This window comes from Castanea sativa, chromosome 5, assembly GCF_040712315.1.
Source record: "Castanea sativa cultivar Marrone di Chiusa Pesio chromosome 5, ASM4071231v1".
Taxonomy (NCBI): domain Eukaryota; kingdom Viridiplantae; phylum Streptophyta; class Magnoliopsida; order Fagales; family Fagaceae; genus Castanea; species Castanea sativa.
Window position 1 is genome coordinate 56,175,148 of NC_134017.1, and position 16,959 is coordinate 56,192,106.

At 37.5% G+C, this 16,959-nt stretch overlaps 2 protein-coding genes across 2 annotated transcripts; one reads left to right on the plus strand and one right to left on the minus strand.

Annotated features, from left to right (window-relative positions):
• Positions 1–2,895: 2,895 nt before the first annotated feature.
• On the plus strand, positions 2,896–5,347 carry LOC142635444 (CSC1-like protein ERD4). The gene is made up of 4 exons (XM_075809597.1): positions 2,896–2,902; positions 3,863–3,941; positions 4,623–4,883; positions 5,203–5,347. The coding sequence occupies exons 1-4, from the start codon at positions 2,896–2,898 to the stop codon at positions 5,345–5,347; spliced, it is 492 nt and encodes a 163-aa protein (XP_075665712.1).
• A 5,601-nt stretch (positions 5,348–10,948) lies between these two features.
• Positions 10,949–12,769, minus strand: LOC142636896 (phospholipase A1-Igamma1, chloroplastic-like). The gene has a single exon (XM_075811180.1). It carries the CDS (start codon positions 12,653–12,655, stop codon positions 11,084–11,086), a length of 1,572 nt encoding a protein of 523 aa, XP_075667295.1. The 5' UTR covers positions 12,656–12,769; the 3' UTR covers positions 10,949–11,083.
• Between the last annotated feature and the right edge of the window lie 4,190 nt (positions 12,770–16,959).

The following is a 16,959-nucleotide window of genomic DNA, read 5'->3' on the forward strand; positions in this document are numbered from 1 at the left end:
CATGCTGTTGAAAAACCTACGAGTCCACAAAGTGGACGGATCAACCAAAGGATGAGAGACCTACGAGTTCACAAAGTGGACGGATCATCCAAAGGATGACAAACCTACGAGTCCACAAAGTGGACGGATCATCCAAAGGATGAAAAACCTACGAGTCCACAAAGTGGACGGATCATACAAATGATGAAAAATCTACGAGTCCACAAAGTGGTCGGATCATCCAAAGGTTAAAAAACCTACAAGTCCACAAAGTGGACGGATCATCCAAAGGATGAAAAACCTACAGGTCCACAAAGTGGACGGATCATCCAAAGGATAAAAAACCTACAAGTCCACAAAGTGGACGGATCATCCAAAGGATGAAAAACCTACAGGTCCACAAAGTGGACGGATAATTAAAAGAATAAAAATATACGAGTCCACAAAGTGGACGGGTTTCTCAGAAGGACAAAAACCATCTGTGGACGGATCCACTGAAGAGCTGAATAAATAAGCAAAAAAGCGAAATTCAATCAAAATGAACGGATAGTCCAAGACATACTGAAGGTATCATGCAAAGCATAAAACGACGGGTCAAAATATAAACGGATTACCAAAGAAGTATCAATAATACAGTGCAGTTCAATGACAAAAGTTGAACAAATACAGAAAGTGAAATTGTTCCCTATCGCTACAAATTACATTAATCTTTAATTGTGACGGGTTCCTCAGGGCCTTCAGGCAACGGCTGGAAAGAGTCAGTGACGGTTGTCTCCTCTGTAGCTTTACGGACCCCGTCATCATCTGGAACCTCACCAAAGAGTTCCTCTGTCCCTTCAGAGTCGACGGGGTGAGCAGGGGTTCGGGCCTCAGCATCTATGGTTATGTGAGCTAAGTCCAAGTCAGGGAAGGACGCCTTCACCTGACGGATGCAGTCATCGAACCCGTCGCTAAAAGAGGAACCAAGCTCCGTCAGAAGGGCGTCAGAATCTCGGTACTCCCTGACGGCATCAATTTTTGCTTGAAGGATATTGTCGTCATGGGCTTTCACCGTCTTCTTGAGCAGCTCCACCTCCTTCTCTAAGTTTTCGCGAGTCTGCTCGGAGAGCGCCAGCTTCTTCTCATGACGGACCCTCCATAGCTTCATCTCGTCCAGTTCTTCCGCCGTCGCCTTTGCCTTGGCACGTACCCGTTCAAGGGCTCTTTCCTGGGCCAGGCAACGGTCTGACAGGCCCTTGGCCATTAATACACCCTGCAACAGTTCGCATAAAAATAAGTTTAGGACGAATAAGAACGAAACGAAGTGAAAAGGACGGAATGGGCCTATGACGGGAACTAACCTGGGCTAAGCTGTACAGACATGTCTCTCCCATGGTCTCGGTGGCATGGTTCCCCAGGTCTTCATAATCTTCATCGGTTATGATGGAACCAATACGACGGAGAGCGTATTGGGGGTCTTCACGAAGCAGGACGGGGGGCTTCTCCTTGACGGGGTCAGGGTTGGTCATCAAACCCTTACCCTTGCCAATTCCTAGCTTGGGCGTTGGTTTTGCCGTGCCGGACCCCTGACCGGCAGGTAGACCCGTCACAAGTTTTTGCTTCATGGAGTGACGGTCCAACCTCTCAGAAGATGGCCTTTTAGGAGCCGTTTGTGACGGATCCACCTTTGAAGCATCGCCCCCCTGCTTCTTTTTTGCTGCTTGTTGTTTGATGATAGCCCGTCTCTTGGAGTCATCCATTTCTGCAAAAGAAGACGGTCAACAAAGGAAAACATAAAGCCAGGTTATTGACAGAAGGATTCCAGAACTTACGTTTGCGAACACCTGTGTCGTATCTTCTGGCGACGGATGTAGGTTCAGGACCGTCACAATACCAATGTAACGTGTCCAATGTGACAAGCTTCGACCAGGTCCGTTCAGACAACTTTGTCTTTTGGAAAATTCTCTCCAGAAAACCAAACTGTTCGGTTGAGATAGGTGGACGGTCCCTCGCTGTATAAAAAAAAAAAAATAATAAAAAAAAAAAAAAAAGAAGAAGGTTAAGAGAAAATCCATGAAAATGAGTGACGGTTAATGAGTAGACGGACTCATACCAGACGGGGGCATTATACCCCACGTTTTATCAACAGGCATGTAGTCGTCGTCGCCTGGACGACACATCCAGTTATCTCCGCGAAGGAAGAAGTAATGACCCTTCCAGTTACGATTGGAATCTGGGGTCTCGGATACTAGCCTAAGTACCGGACTCCTCGGCACAAAACTGTACATTCCCCTTGACTTTGTAATTTCGGACGGACGGTAACAATGAAAAAATTCTTCCACTGTTAACCGTCTAGCTCCGTCAGACATAACGCCGTACAATACCTCGACGCTCAGGAAAACCCTCCATGCGTTCGGAGATATCTGGGTGACGGCCAGACCCAGGTACTGGAGGAGACGAAGGTGCAATGTACTCAGGGGAAATTGGAGACCCGCTTTTAGCATCTGCTCGTAGACACCAACGTCTTCAAGACCGTAGTAATAGCATTTTTCTGATTTGAATGGTAGACGGATGGATATGGTGTCGGGTATTTGGTATTTTTGCCTCAGCGTGTTGAAGTGTGCTGGTTTGATGGTTGACACAAAGTCATTCACCGTCCATAAAGGGAGCAGGATGAACTCCCTGAAGCCGTCAGGACCAATGACGGATTGGACCGGGGGGTCGACACTATCCAGATTGTCAGTCGAGTCATACTCTGACCCGTCCATATCTTGCCCTTCATCTTCCCTATGGGAAGGAGAGCTAGCCGACGGTTACCTCTCCCCGCTGGAGGTGTCTTGGTCTGCTTGACCTGACGGGAACACCTCTTCATAACCCGCTCCTTTGCGGGCACAAGATTGACTACTTGACGCCTCACTAGACATCTGACACCTACATATGACGGGTAAAGGAAGCCTAAGGCTCTAGATTTATACCGACGACGGGACCAACAAGGGAAATAAGGAATGAAACGTTGTATAAGAATAGCTTACAAGCAGACGGTGAGAAAAACTTACAAGTAGACGGCGAGACGCGCACGACGGAGAAAGTTATCACCACGTTGTTTCCCGGCTTCCAAAGGAGACGGTTGCTCTCTGAAAAGAGTTGACAGTTGCGCTCTGATTAGAAAATTCTCTAAAAAGTGTAAAAATGAATACGGTGGATGATATATATATAGGGGGAACGGCGCGGTAAACGAAGGGACGCCTCAATTCCAGCAAACGACCATTAAATTTCCTCCACGTGTCCTTGAGCATTTAGGACAGCATTCCAGCCTGTCCGTCAGAAATTATAACCGTCATTCCATGAGACCGCTTTGGCGAGGTGACGGTATCATGGAATGAGGGGGCAACTGATGGGGATAAAACAAACATGACGGTACCACTACATGTAAAAACCGTTGTGAGAAGGTGACGGGTGATATGACTAAGGAGGACGGATTTGTCGTGGACGGACAGGTAGAGTGGATGCACATAATTTCCCCTGTCCTTCTCCGTGTTACCCCAAGTCATATTATATGATTAGGGCTGACGTGGCCTTGATTGTAATTCACGCCAACGTGTATATGAAGAACTCTTGCGCTACACGTTAAGCCTTAATTGAAAATTCATATAAGGAAAAGAACTCTAAGAGATCCGGATTTTCAGGAGTCACTCTCCTAGAAGGAAAGGATCACTTGACCAAGGCGAGAATCTCGGCCCTACGCTACTATATATACTCCAAAACCCTCACCAAGCGAGGTAGGCACATTTGACTCAACTCTAATACTTTAGGGTTGAAAAGAAATTCTAACTTGACATTCGGAGGGTTTTTGGCCGGCACCACACCGGTGCTCTCTTTTAGGTCTCTTTGCTTTTTTTTGCAGGTCTGGTTCCAGTTGGAGAGTGCTTGCAACTAACTGGTGACATTTTCGACATCATCATCTACCTTTTTCAAAGTCAATTGTGAATTTGGATGCAATCAAGACAGTGTTGGATGCTTTCCTCTCTCAGCCTGCACTTATGATTTTTTTGGCTTTGTTGCTTCAGTTCCTTTTGTTTCTCTCTATGGCTGAAGGAATTCTGTCGGAGAGTCATGTAGTGAGAGCTGCTTCAGGAAAATATTTTTATTTTATAGTGTTTGATGTTTTCATTGGAGTGTTACTCAATGCAACATTCTTCCTGACCTATGTGGCTTTGGTGTAAGATCATGATTTTGAAATTCTTATATATATTTTTTTGTTTCTTTTTTATTTTGTAACCCCCCCACCCCCCAATAAATTATGTTCTTGTCAATGAGAAGCCGGTTCTTTTGTTCATGGTCCGTAGTGATGACATATTTCATGATTCAAGTCTAAAAGGTGGATGTGCACCCTCATATGATATAGAATATAAATGGAACTATTTTATTTTGTGTCATACACCCTTTGTATCAAAATCTTCCCATTCTTCCTGAGCTGGATTTTGATGATATAGCTGGCCTTCATATACTATTTGGTCTTTTACTTTTGCATTACTATCTGTTTAGATGACGTTAAATTTTTGCTTGGGCATTAGACACATTCTTGTCTAATTATCATCACTATCCATGCATTATCCTAACAATTTTTCACTCTTCATTCAATTTAATAATTGTTTGATTCCCAGGTCCTTTGTTGGCTATGGTCTTGAGCTATCCAGAATAGTTCCTCTAATTATATACCATTTAAAGAGGAAGTATCTTTGTAAGACTGAGTCCGAGTTGAAGGAGGCTTGGCTTCCTGGAGATGTTGGGTATGGAACTTGTGTTCCTAGTGACATGTTGGTCTTCACAATTGTCCTCTGCTACTCTGTTATGGGTCCTATTATTATTCCATTTGGTGTGGCTTACTTTGGCCTCGGATGGCTAATTCTTAGAAATCAGGTGAGGTTCATTTATTTTTATAGAGTTTCTGATTTTTATTTGACCAGGCTATTTTCTAAGCTGTCTCATGCTCAATTATTTGCCCCACTTTTTTTCATGTCAATATAGTTTTCTTTCCTATGTTTTATCTGACAGACACTCATAGTTTATGTTGCATCCTACGAAAGCTATGGAAGGATGTGGCCACACATGCATAAACCCATATTAGCGGCTCTGATACTATACCAAGTTACTATGCTTGGTTCCTTTGGGATGATGGAATTCTACTATGCACCATTCCTAATTCCACTCATCATACTGTCCCTGATATTTGACTGTCTGCAGTAAGAAATTCTACCGATTTTTCCATGACACATCTCGAGAAGTTGCTTGTGATAATTTGAAGAAAAGTCCTAATATGGAACAAGTTTTTAGATCTTACATCCTACCAAGCTTGAATTCTGAGAATAATGATGATGATCAGTTTTAGAAAGGTAGTTTAAGTAATGTCACACGAGTTTAGTAGGCATCCTGGCTCTGTGACTTTGATCTGGTGAGGCTTGTTTTTCTAAATTTTAAACTTTTCTTCTTAGCCCTTGACTATTTTCATTTCAGAAAATAAAAATAGACTATCATGATCGGACAATTAAATCCAAGCTGAGTGGCTAGGAATTAAGGCCGGAGACTATAAAAGCAAGTCGTTCACCAAAACCAAATGTTCTGCCATGGAGTGGCCATCATTTGAATATACCATAGTTAACTTTGTGTTTCCCTATGACCATGGCTCTATCACCACTAAAACAATAATAGTCTGCCTTATATAATGTAAGCTATCATCTCTCAAAATATAGTCACTTGCCTTCTATAATTTTGTTATCTTCAGCTTAATAGATGACTTTTCTAGGCACATTTTCATGAGACATCGGATTTGTGTGTGACAATGACATGGATTTGTGTTCAAGTGGAACAATTACATTAGGTAATAACAAGAATGAACCCTTTATGAGTTAGCCAAGATGCTGGTTAGAACCTCATGAATCTTATGAAGCCTTGGGACCCACTATACCAAACCCAACCATTATTTTTATTTTCACAATTTGAGTATGTCCTATACTTAACTAGTTTTGTTGGGCAGCAAGCGTTAGAGAAGAGTTGGGCTTTGTGGAGCTTAGTTGTGTTTGATTTGGTTTACATCCGAAATAATGTTGTGTGGTTTTTAATCGGAGATTTTTTGAGACTTAGGGTTTCTAGTTGTTTTTGTGAGAGTGAAAAATTGTATGACGCACTTTGTAATTTTTCCCTAATAATAGTGAAATCTCTGCAACTCTGAGGACGTAGGCAAATTAAACCACGTAAGTACTGTCTTGTGCGTGTGATTATTTTTTTTTCTTTATCGTTTGTTTTCTCCATTTTTGTTTCTCACAGGTTTGAGAATTTCGTGTTAATTTCCCTAAAAGAAGGGCAATCACTTATTCATAAAATCAGCATTTTTAAGACTAAGGAGTTGGGTAGTCTCAATGAATCTTAAACTTCTGTCATTGCTTTATGGGTTTGATCCATCCAAAGGAATGTTTGCTAATTTTTTCATGTCAACAGTGTCACGCCCCAAACCCAAAAGGGTCCAAAGCATGAAAAACCGAGCCTTAGATAGATATTGTAGGGGATTTATTTATTTATTTATATAAAGATAAATAAACATTGTGAACTCTCCACGATATAAGTCAGAGCTTTATGAGACATTTACAAACAATACAAATAACAAATGATGCCTCCAAATATGAATGAAATTTCTAAACTCCAAATGCATCAACATATAATCACAATTCTTCCTAGGATAGGCAACCTCAACAATAGAATCTAGGCTTACGATGCCCAAGGCTAAAAAATCTCAAGAGCCCAACCTCCGATAGAATTAGCTATGGCCTCGATAAATTTAGTAAGTTGAGTCACCAACCAATCATAGCATAAATCTCTCAATTAGCATAATGCTCCAGTCACCACCAATAAAACAAGCTCCATGCTCGACGTATGGCAAATTTATCTGAAAAACTGTTAGAGAGTGGGATGAGCTAAAGCCCAGTATGTAACATAATTAATGGGGGTGGGGGAAATGCAAGTTTCATTTTCAATAATAATAATATAATATGACAAGAATCATTGAGTAATGAAGCACAAAGTTTCTCAAAGTAAATACCTTAAAACTATATACTATAATCTGTGAGCACTAACAATATAATTTTCAATACCATAAAATTAACATACGGTAATTTATCAGAAATATACCACACTACCACATAGACTGGTCAGGGGATCCACCCATTCACAACTGGTATGATATTTTCCTCTCTGGTATGCAGTCTCTTGGCCCCATGGACAGTAGCCTCACCTATACCCTCAAGGTTTTTCTCTCCCCCTATGGGCAGTAGGGAGAGTGCGTTAAATAGGATCTCTTTTGCATGTGGTCTTTTGGCCCCATGGGCAGCAGCCTTAGCCACACACAATCAATGAACATCTTCCCCCCATGGACAGCAAGGAAGAATGTGTCATCTAAAGTGAAAGGGCACTGACCTGGATCTGATTTTGTTGTCACAAAAACTACGGAAACCAAATCGGGTGATCATTGGGAAATCACACATGGCATAGGGTTAAAACCACATAAAACTCACAAGTATACATTTCCTTTCAAATACATAGTTTATAACCAGGTAATTTCAGAAAAACCTTAAATAATCTAACTTTCACAAAGTTTGTAAGGTTTTCAACTTCATTCTTGTCAAAAAGATTTTCTATCAATTTCCCAAATAACAAGACAAGATAAGCATCTTTAATTTTTCCAATATACCATAAAATCCATGATTTCCTTATCAAAGATTAAACAAAAGATACTCATTTTTCCATGTCAACAATTTATGCATTTCCCCAAATACAATACCAAATATGATGCATTTTCATATATAACAATATATAATAGGGTCACGACACAATACTTTTAAGAAAACATATATCCATATATATATATATATATATTTTTTTTTTTTTTAAATGTGTTTGACCCAAAAACAACATTTATGAAAAATGGTTTTTTTTCCAAAAATTCCATTTAAAAGCTACTTACCTCAGCAGTCCGATCCAAATTTACCTCAACTGGGCATCGCATTCAACCAATCAAGTTACTAGTTCCATCACCAAGTACCTTGGAACCTAGAAACACAAGTATCAAGCCTATTAATAACAAAGCCTATTAATAACAAGGCCTACTACAAAATTACGCTATCAAATTTGTCTCCATAAATCGGAAAGGATTCCCTCAAAAATCAAACTTGAGGCCCTAAAGCCTAATTTGACCATCCCAAGACAAGTACCCCTACCCAAATGGGAAGCAGACAAGCATACAAAAAACTCATAGGACTACAACACATCCAAAGCCTTTAATTTCCCTTCAGCAAACAATGTGCATTTACCAACTTGATACAACGTATGTCACTACCAAACCATGATAAAATTAGCCAAAGTAAAACACTTTTCAAAGAAAACACATATAAACTTACAAGCTAAACCACACAATAAAAGCCTTGAGTAAATTCCTTAAAGTCTCAGCATCCTAATCACACTTTCAGATAACTTCTATCAGGTCAGCCCTTTTAATAAAATTCATTTGGTCCACTTAGTGTTATCCAAAAAGCTTGAAATTAAATAGGGAGAAGCCTTTATATGTCTAGTATGTACCACCAAAAATTTAACTCAAAATGTTTTTTCTATAATGTATTAAAAATCACGTAATTCAGCTTACTCAAATCTGTTAAGGATAGATTTACAGTCCCAAAAGAAAAATCATTATAATTATTATACTAGCCAAAATGCTTTGAGACTTGAATCAGGTAAAAGATATGTGTATTAGCTTTCATTATAGCCATCTTAGGCTTCCAGATTCAATCTATGGTAGTTATTATGAACTTTTAACTACAATGTGTGTAGAGTTTCTACAGAAAATAAATTGAGTATTAAGTATGGTCCAATGGCCTTTTTGAACACCAAAGACCATATCCCCTTATCATATGTTCATCCTCAACAAACCGTTTTATCATTGGTACTATACATAAACACCAAAATTTTAAGAAATTAACACAACAAGCGATCACAAAACAAAGTTTAGCAAAACTCATACAAAACCATAAATCGTACAAAACTAAAAGAAACATCTCACACAACCCATATCTGAAGCTTGAATTACCCACTTTTTAAACATCCTCAAGAAGAAATGCCCATATCAAAATATTATCCCCACCCAAGAGATTGACTCTACACAAGCTTTAGACCATAACCAAAACAAATAAGGAAGTGGATCCAAAAAATTTCACCTTTACACCACTGTTTCAGCAACTCAAGGAGCACTTGCTGCATCCATTAAAATGGAGCGGTGCTGGTAGGGGCGGCGCCACCTTATGGCCAGGGTGGTCTCAGGACCACCCTGACCTGAAAAAAAATTTATACATAATAATTTAAAATTTTATATTTATCTACTTTTAAAAAAAAAAATGTGAGAACACCCTGAATTTTTTTTTATGCCAATAAAATTAAATTTTGGTCCATAATTTGAGCAACTTAACAATATATTAGGGTCTTTCAAGCAAAAGAATCACATGTTTTTATATTCTTTTAAACCTATACTACGGCTTTACTTTTAGTTTTTGCTTTACCTTACATACTGTCATTGTACGACTACTTTTTATCAAAAACATTATAATATATATTATACAATTAATTAGTCAAAGTCACGTAACTTTAGCCTTTTTCATTGTACAACTACTTTTTTTTTTTTCTTTCTATTTCCGATAATTTTGAGTAGAAAAAAATAGTAGCTTTAGTTAATTAAGTGAATAAACTTAAAAAGTTACTTAATTTTATATAATATCAATTAATTCATTATATATATATATAAAATAAAATTTTTATTTTTATGATTATAATTAAACATGTGGTTGTCCATTCTAAGGAAATTTGATTAAATTTACACGAAAAGTGTCACTAAATATTATGTTTTTACATTTTGCTATCATATTATTAGTAATAAAATTATTATATTTTTATTTATGTAATTTAAAATTTTATTAATTATATTATTTATGATGTCACCGGTTCAACCATTGGTCAGATCTCGGTCTGACCAAAAAACCAATAACCGATCTCTTTTTCGGTTCATTCACCATACTAGTTTATAAAACCATGGAAACCCCCCCCCCCCCCCCCCAAAAAAAAACTTGAACAAAAATCTGGAAAAAAAAATTATAATAAAACCGATAACAAGGCCCAAACCAAATGCAAATGGAAAAACCCAGTACAAGATCAATCTCATCTCAGACTAAGACTATCACTACTCCAACACCAACACGATTACATTTTTAATTCACAGATTCACAAGTCATTAAACAATTTAAACTAAAACTAAATCAAACCTAAAGGCTAAAAGGAAATAAGAAACTCACTTACTCTCTCCAGCTATCGCCGTCCATCCCTATTCAGCAATACTAACAACAACCACAACGGAACTCTACAAGCTTTATGTTGTAAAACTTTATGTATTTGCATGTTTTTTACTGCTGCTGTTGTTGTTGTTGTTGTTGTCAATATATAAAATTTTCTTTTTATTAGATTGTGTAATTTATACTTCTTGAGAAACACCCTGAAAAAAATTCCTAGAGCCACCACTGGATGCTGGTATGGTTTAGGTTGCTTTAAGTGGTGATAATGGGTGGTTGTGAGTAGAAGAAGCTCAAAGAAAAATAGAATTATTAACTATCTTAAAAAGAAAAATAAAATTCATTTGAGATATTATTCACATCTAAAATTTGCTTAAGAAAAAGGCTTGGGGTGTTACAAGCAGCCTCCATTATTGCCTGTTTTCCAAAGCCTAATAAACAGTAATAACGGATTGACTACTTGTTGAAAATTTTATGAAGGTGACAGCTGGGTGGTGTCTGTTCCAGCATTAGTGAATCATTTGTTAGATTCTAAAAGGTGCCTGTGGTATAAAAATGGTTTGCGGAACATGGTGACAAACATGATGCCGAAGGATTGAATAAACAAAGGATTTAGTTTGGAGTGCAATTTAGAATACAATGTCACAAATCGATATCAATTCAAGTGCCCAACATCCTCAACGAAACTTAGAAGCTTAAAGCTCAAAACTGCTTGATATTACAATTTGAAACATCTATGTATCTACAAATTAATGCAGTTCATTCTCAGATGCTACAGATAATGGAGAAGGAACATCTTCAGGTTCTCTACACGGTTTAACCCACCTTCCATGTTTGTTAAGCACAAGCCCCTTGTAAGGCAATTGATACCAAAACTTAGGGATCCTCAACTCCTCAATTAGCATATCTGTTGTCTTGTTCACCAATGCAACATCTCTCCGAGCATTCCACCGAAACTTGCGCTGCTTGCCAAGAAATCCATCTAAGAGATGGAGGTATATCTCCAAATTATGGCTGCCTATCAAATCAGACTCACGCTTTAAATAAGGTGACATGAACATGTCAAGTTTCAACTGGCTTCCTACATGCCTATAAACCCAATTGAATTTTTTAGTAACAAAATTAAGCTTATGAAGAATATTGTTACATATGAACCCTGGAAATTTTGGGACTATATCTTGCTTAACTACAATGCGTAGTGTTTTTACCCCTATTTCATCAAGCTTTTCCTTAAATGCCAAGTTCCCAACCCTTGGTGCTCCAAAAGAAATGATACTAATGGGAAGGCCAGGGTTTGAAGTAGCAGCTTCATAAGCATTGAGGAGAGCCAAAGCACCACCAAGGCTATGCCCAGTGATGGTGAAGCTTATACCTTCACCTTTTGCTTTATAGAACTTGATGAGTCTATTCACTTCTTCCATGACTTGCTCAGAAGCACTCAACTTGTTATACCTGGTGAACTCACTCTTTGATTTATAAATACTACGAAACCCATGTTGGACCTTTATTTTCCCATCCCCAATACGCTCAAGCATTGCCTTAAGATCTGTGAACCATTCAGTTGGAGAAATTGTACCTCGCCATGCCATGACTATGTCTCTTCTTCCAATCCTTTCTGATTCTTCATCGTTGCTAACCGCTACATAGCCCATCCAATTGGAATCTTTGCTCCATGTTTCACCTAGATGTGACCTCTCAAACCAACTCGGAACATCTACATGTGACATGGCGTAGATGTATTTAGTAACCTTGTAACCATGATTTGTTAGGCCTAATTCTTCGAAAAGCTTGTGCCGGTTGTATCTACAACTCCCACAAAACTCGGACAAAGGATCAAAGTCAAATCCATCATAAGTAGCCTGCGCAAATTCTCCATATTTAATAATTTCGCGTCGAAGCCAAGGATGGAGAGGGTCAAGAAGATTGTCCCAATTGTGCAAATCATGAATTTCACGCCATTTTGTTGATATGTTTTCCTTTGGAGACTTGGTGGGAGTCATTAGATCACCCCAGTCTATAAAATCTGAAGCTGTGTATGGCAATTGGAGGAGGGATAATAGTGATTTTGTGACATGATGAGAAGCTTTTTTCTTTGCATGTGCTTGTTGAATTGGCTTAACAGCCTCCTCTGCTTGAACCCGGACTAGGGAGAGTTGTTTCATGCTTGATGCACAAATTAGATGAAAATGATTAAGCTTCATAGCGGATGATGATGCCTTTTTGATGGCCTTCCAAGTTACACCAAACTTCAACTTCAATACCCATTTGGTTTTCTTTGCTTCTTTTTCTTTTCTGACTTGCCTCAATGGTGATACCTCCATGATGGTCTTAAGGGGGTTATGCAAGAAAACTTGTAATATCAAATTAAGGATGAAGATTGAACTGATCAAAAGAAAGAAAGAAAGATGAAGATTGAAGGAGATTAATATCAGCTTGTGTTTGAAAATCAATGTTAACATATGTTGGGTATGAATGAGACTTATATATACACAATGATAGTAGGTTGAAGTTTGATAAAAGCCTTCAGTTTGAATTGTTCAAGCTCACGCCTTTGACTGTGAAATGTAGACCTTGACTGTGAAATGGTAGACCTTGGTAGTTGAGACTTGGAGAGGTAGTTGAGACTTGGAGAGTTGGACTGGGTTTTTCCTCTGTGACGAGGTCATGTTCATTTCAAAAGCCAATTGTTACAATATTAGATTTTTTTTCTAAATAAAGTAAGTCATCTATATATAATATAAAATCAAATCCTTTGACTTTTTGTTGACAATTTTAAATTTTGACACATCAATTTTACAAGCCTCATCAATTTACGCCTCATTATAATTTATTTTAATTAATTGATTAATTTATTAGTTTAAATTTTTTTGGGGACTCTTCCATATTAATTTTACATAAGCCCAAAGTAAACTAAACAAACCAACTACTACATAACTACTATTAAGTTGTAACATATAAAGAATCTTAAAACCTAAAGCTAAACTCAAGGGAGTAAAGAGACGTCAAGAGAGAGAGAAAATAGTCAAATACTCTATAATTTTTTTTAATCAATGTTTTTTAGTTCATACTGATGAGTTGGCCTCTCTCCACAAAGATATTGATATTTTTTCTAATTAATTGTTATCAATTTTTTAGTGCTCTTTATTTTTAGACTACTTCTCTAGGTCGGCTTTTCAATGGGTCCATTTAGTGGACTCATAATCTTAATAATTTTCCATAGATTATGTTATTGTATGCTAAATTTACAGTGTTTTCTTTTGTAGCATGCAGCTTATCCAAATTTGGACGGTTCCACCCTTTCTATGATAGTCATGGAGGTTAGCATTTGGCTTTTATTTATTGGTCTATATTTTCTTCCCATCCCATTACAATTTTCTTTCCATTAAAGTTGGATGTCGAATTGAAGTTTCTGTTAACTAATTGAATTTTTTTCTTTCTTATATATATTTTTTATTGTGTAGTCATATATATATATATATAGGCACTGAATCTTCTAATTTAGGCCCAGATTCAATTTTCGGTAGGCATATTGGCCCAATTTCATTTCGTATAGCAAAATCAAAGTGTAATGCAAGTGGCTAGAATACGCTACGCACCAATGAGAAATGTCACGAAAATCGCCACCCAGCTTAGGCAAGGGCCTCGCAATAACTAACTAATATACTTTTCTTTCATGTCTTTATTCGCTCATGGTTCAATATTTTAGTGTCTTTTTTTTTTTTGAAACACAATATTTTAGGGTCATAGAGGAACCACACCAATTCATCTTGAACTTGGTGGATAAAGTATACTGCGATGACACTATCATAGAGGAGGTCCTGCAAAGAAATAGCTCAATTCCAAGAGTTCAATTCATGTTATCAACCCATGGCCAACGAAAGATGGGATGGTCCCATTCGATGATAAATTTGAGCAATTGGTGATAAATTTGAATATTCAACTGTAAGATTTTACAAAATTTTTGAATAACTAATATATATATATATATATGAGTTGGGTTCAAATTATACCTGGTATAACTCTAATGCTTTGTTTGAAAGTTTTGAGAGAGAGGAGAGTAGAGGGAAGGAGAGTAGTGGAGAAGAGAGTAAAGGGGAATGATTATCCTTCACCTTATTTGAATGTTTTTAAAATTAAGTAAGGGAAAGAGAATAATTAGTCTTTTCATTTGTAATTTTGTTAATATAGTAAGGGCAAATTTGGTAATTCATTTGGTCAAGCATTTTTATACTCCACTCTTTCTCCAAATCTCTCCAATTTGGAGGAATTAAAAATGAGGGGTTAGAAGTAGTTCAAACCCCTTCCCCTCGTTCCATAAAAAACATCCAAACAAGTAATTTAATTACTCTCCCTCTCTCTACTCTACTCTACTCTACTCCCCTTCTTCTCCCAACATCCAAACATAGCATAAGTAATGTTACACTATCCAATATTTTTTTTAATTACATGTGAATTTTGATAAATTCACAGCTAGATATATTATATTCATATATTCTCCAAAATAAGATTGATTGTGAAAATATTTTAAGCCAATATAAATATTATGAATGAACAAAGTTAATCCAAAAGAAAATAGATATAAGAAAAAAAAAAAAAAAAAACTACAAAACATATCTGCATCTAAACACAAAAAAATTACAGCACTGCCAAGACGAAACAACAGGCACAAAGCAAACAAACAACTAAGCCGCAACAAACCCAAAAGAGAGCCTTCAACAAACACTCTATCCCTCAACACCACATATACATGCATTGGAGACTTAAGTCGGTTAACCCTGCATGACCTTCAACCAAAAGAAATTTACCATACAAACAATATTAATTTAGGAGGCATGTCCATGTGCACAGTACTACTCCAAGCAAACCACCTCCTATGCTAAGTAGAACTCCAAAGCCAAGACAATGTAGGACTTATATCCTACAAGTATACAAACTTGCTTAATCAAATAAAGTGCCACTTTAGACTCCAATAAATATTGAGTCCACGTCAATTAATCCCACATGACCATCAAATTGAAGCCACATCAACAAATCTTTACATTAAAGACATGATGCCTACTTCTAACTTCCAAGAGAAGAAACCTTAGTAGGCCCCCACACATCTTTGTGTACAAAGTCAGGTATACCCTTAGTATGATGACCAAACTTGATCCTAGTTTGCTTCTCCAAGGCAGAAGGCTTACAAAATTCCAATTTGCAGGTTTTGGCACTCTCACTCAAAGTATTTTCACTTGCATGTCCCAAAAGTCTTGTAGTATTTGATGCAACCTCCCTAGTTGTATTAGAAATTGTGGTTGCTTCATCTGCAACTGTACTCCCTTTGAGGAAATACATGTTTCTTCGACGTGTGGCTAACAACAATACCAAAGCACCACTTAATACCTTCAAAATTCCATTTTCCATAACAATCTTGAAGCCCTTGGATTCTAATGAACCAAGTGAGATGAGATTACTCTTCAAGTCTGGAACATAAAGAACCACATTTAGAACACGAACTATTCCGTCATGCAGCTTTAGCTTAATTTTACCTATCCCTGAAATCTCACAGGTTTGATTATTACCCATGCGGACTGAACCAACTTTTGATTCAACAAGTTTGTAAAACCATTCCTTCTTTGGACACATATGGAAAGTGCAAGCTGAATCCATAACCGACTCATTTGAAGAACTAGTCAACGCAAAGTTAGAGTCCTCATCAACACTATCATGTGTTATATTTGCAATTATATCCTTCTGGTCCATATTTTTCAACCAAGGTCAATCTTTCTTCCAATGCTCTTTTTTAATTATCAAATTTGAGAGAATACAAATCACTCTCTCTCAAAAATATCGGATTGCACCTAAATCAATACCCTCAAAGAGATTTTACCACACACCGTATCCCACAACACCGGTTAGACTTATATAGAAGAGTTAAGTCTATTAACCATGCGTGTCCTTCCAGCGAAAGGAATTTGCTAATAAACAATTCTCTTTGGAATAAATTTCACGTGCACACTATCCAATGCAAACCGACTCCTATGATAGGTAGAAATCCGAAACCAAGACAAATAAGGACTTCAACCCTAGTCAAATTCGGCCAACTCTCCAAAGCAATGTTACGACTTACATTCTTGCAAGTTCACAAATTGCCGAACCAAATAAAGTGCCCCTCTGACTCCAACACCAATATTGAGTTCATGTCATGGGAATTAATCCCACGTGACAATTAAATTCAAGTTACGTCAACATTATTAATAGACTGAATTCTTGGGGAAAAGAAAAGGTCATCCCTCTAACAATACTTGAGGACCCTTCTTTATTAGTGCAAACCCATACAAGAGCCATAGCAACTTTGTTACATAGAGAGGATGACAATCTTCACATAGTCCTCTATACAAGCATCCACTAACACGATCCACAATCAGCTCAAAAAACTAACCTTTTTTTCGAAAATGAGAGCTTTACACATGCCACCAACATTGAGCAACTCCCAAGTTAGATGGGAGTCAAGCTTACAGTAGAAAACGTTTGTCCCTAGATTCCATAATCCCCGTAGATGAACTTACAGTAGAAACTTTTTACCACTTCAAAACTTCTGAACTCTTCAATATATGAATGTCACCAATCTGATGCACAGATCCCA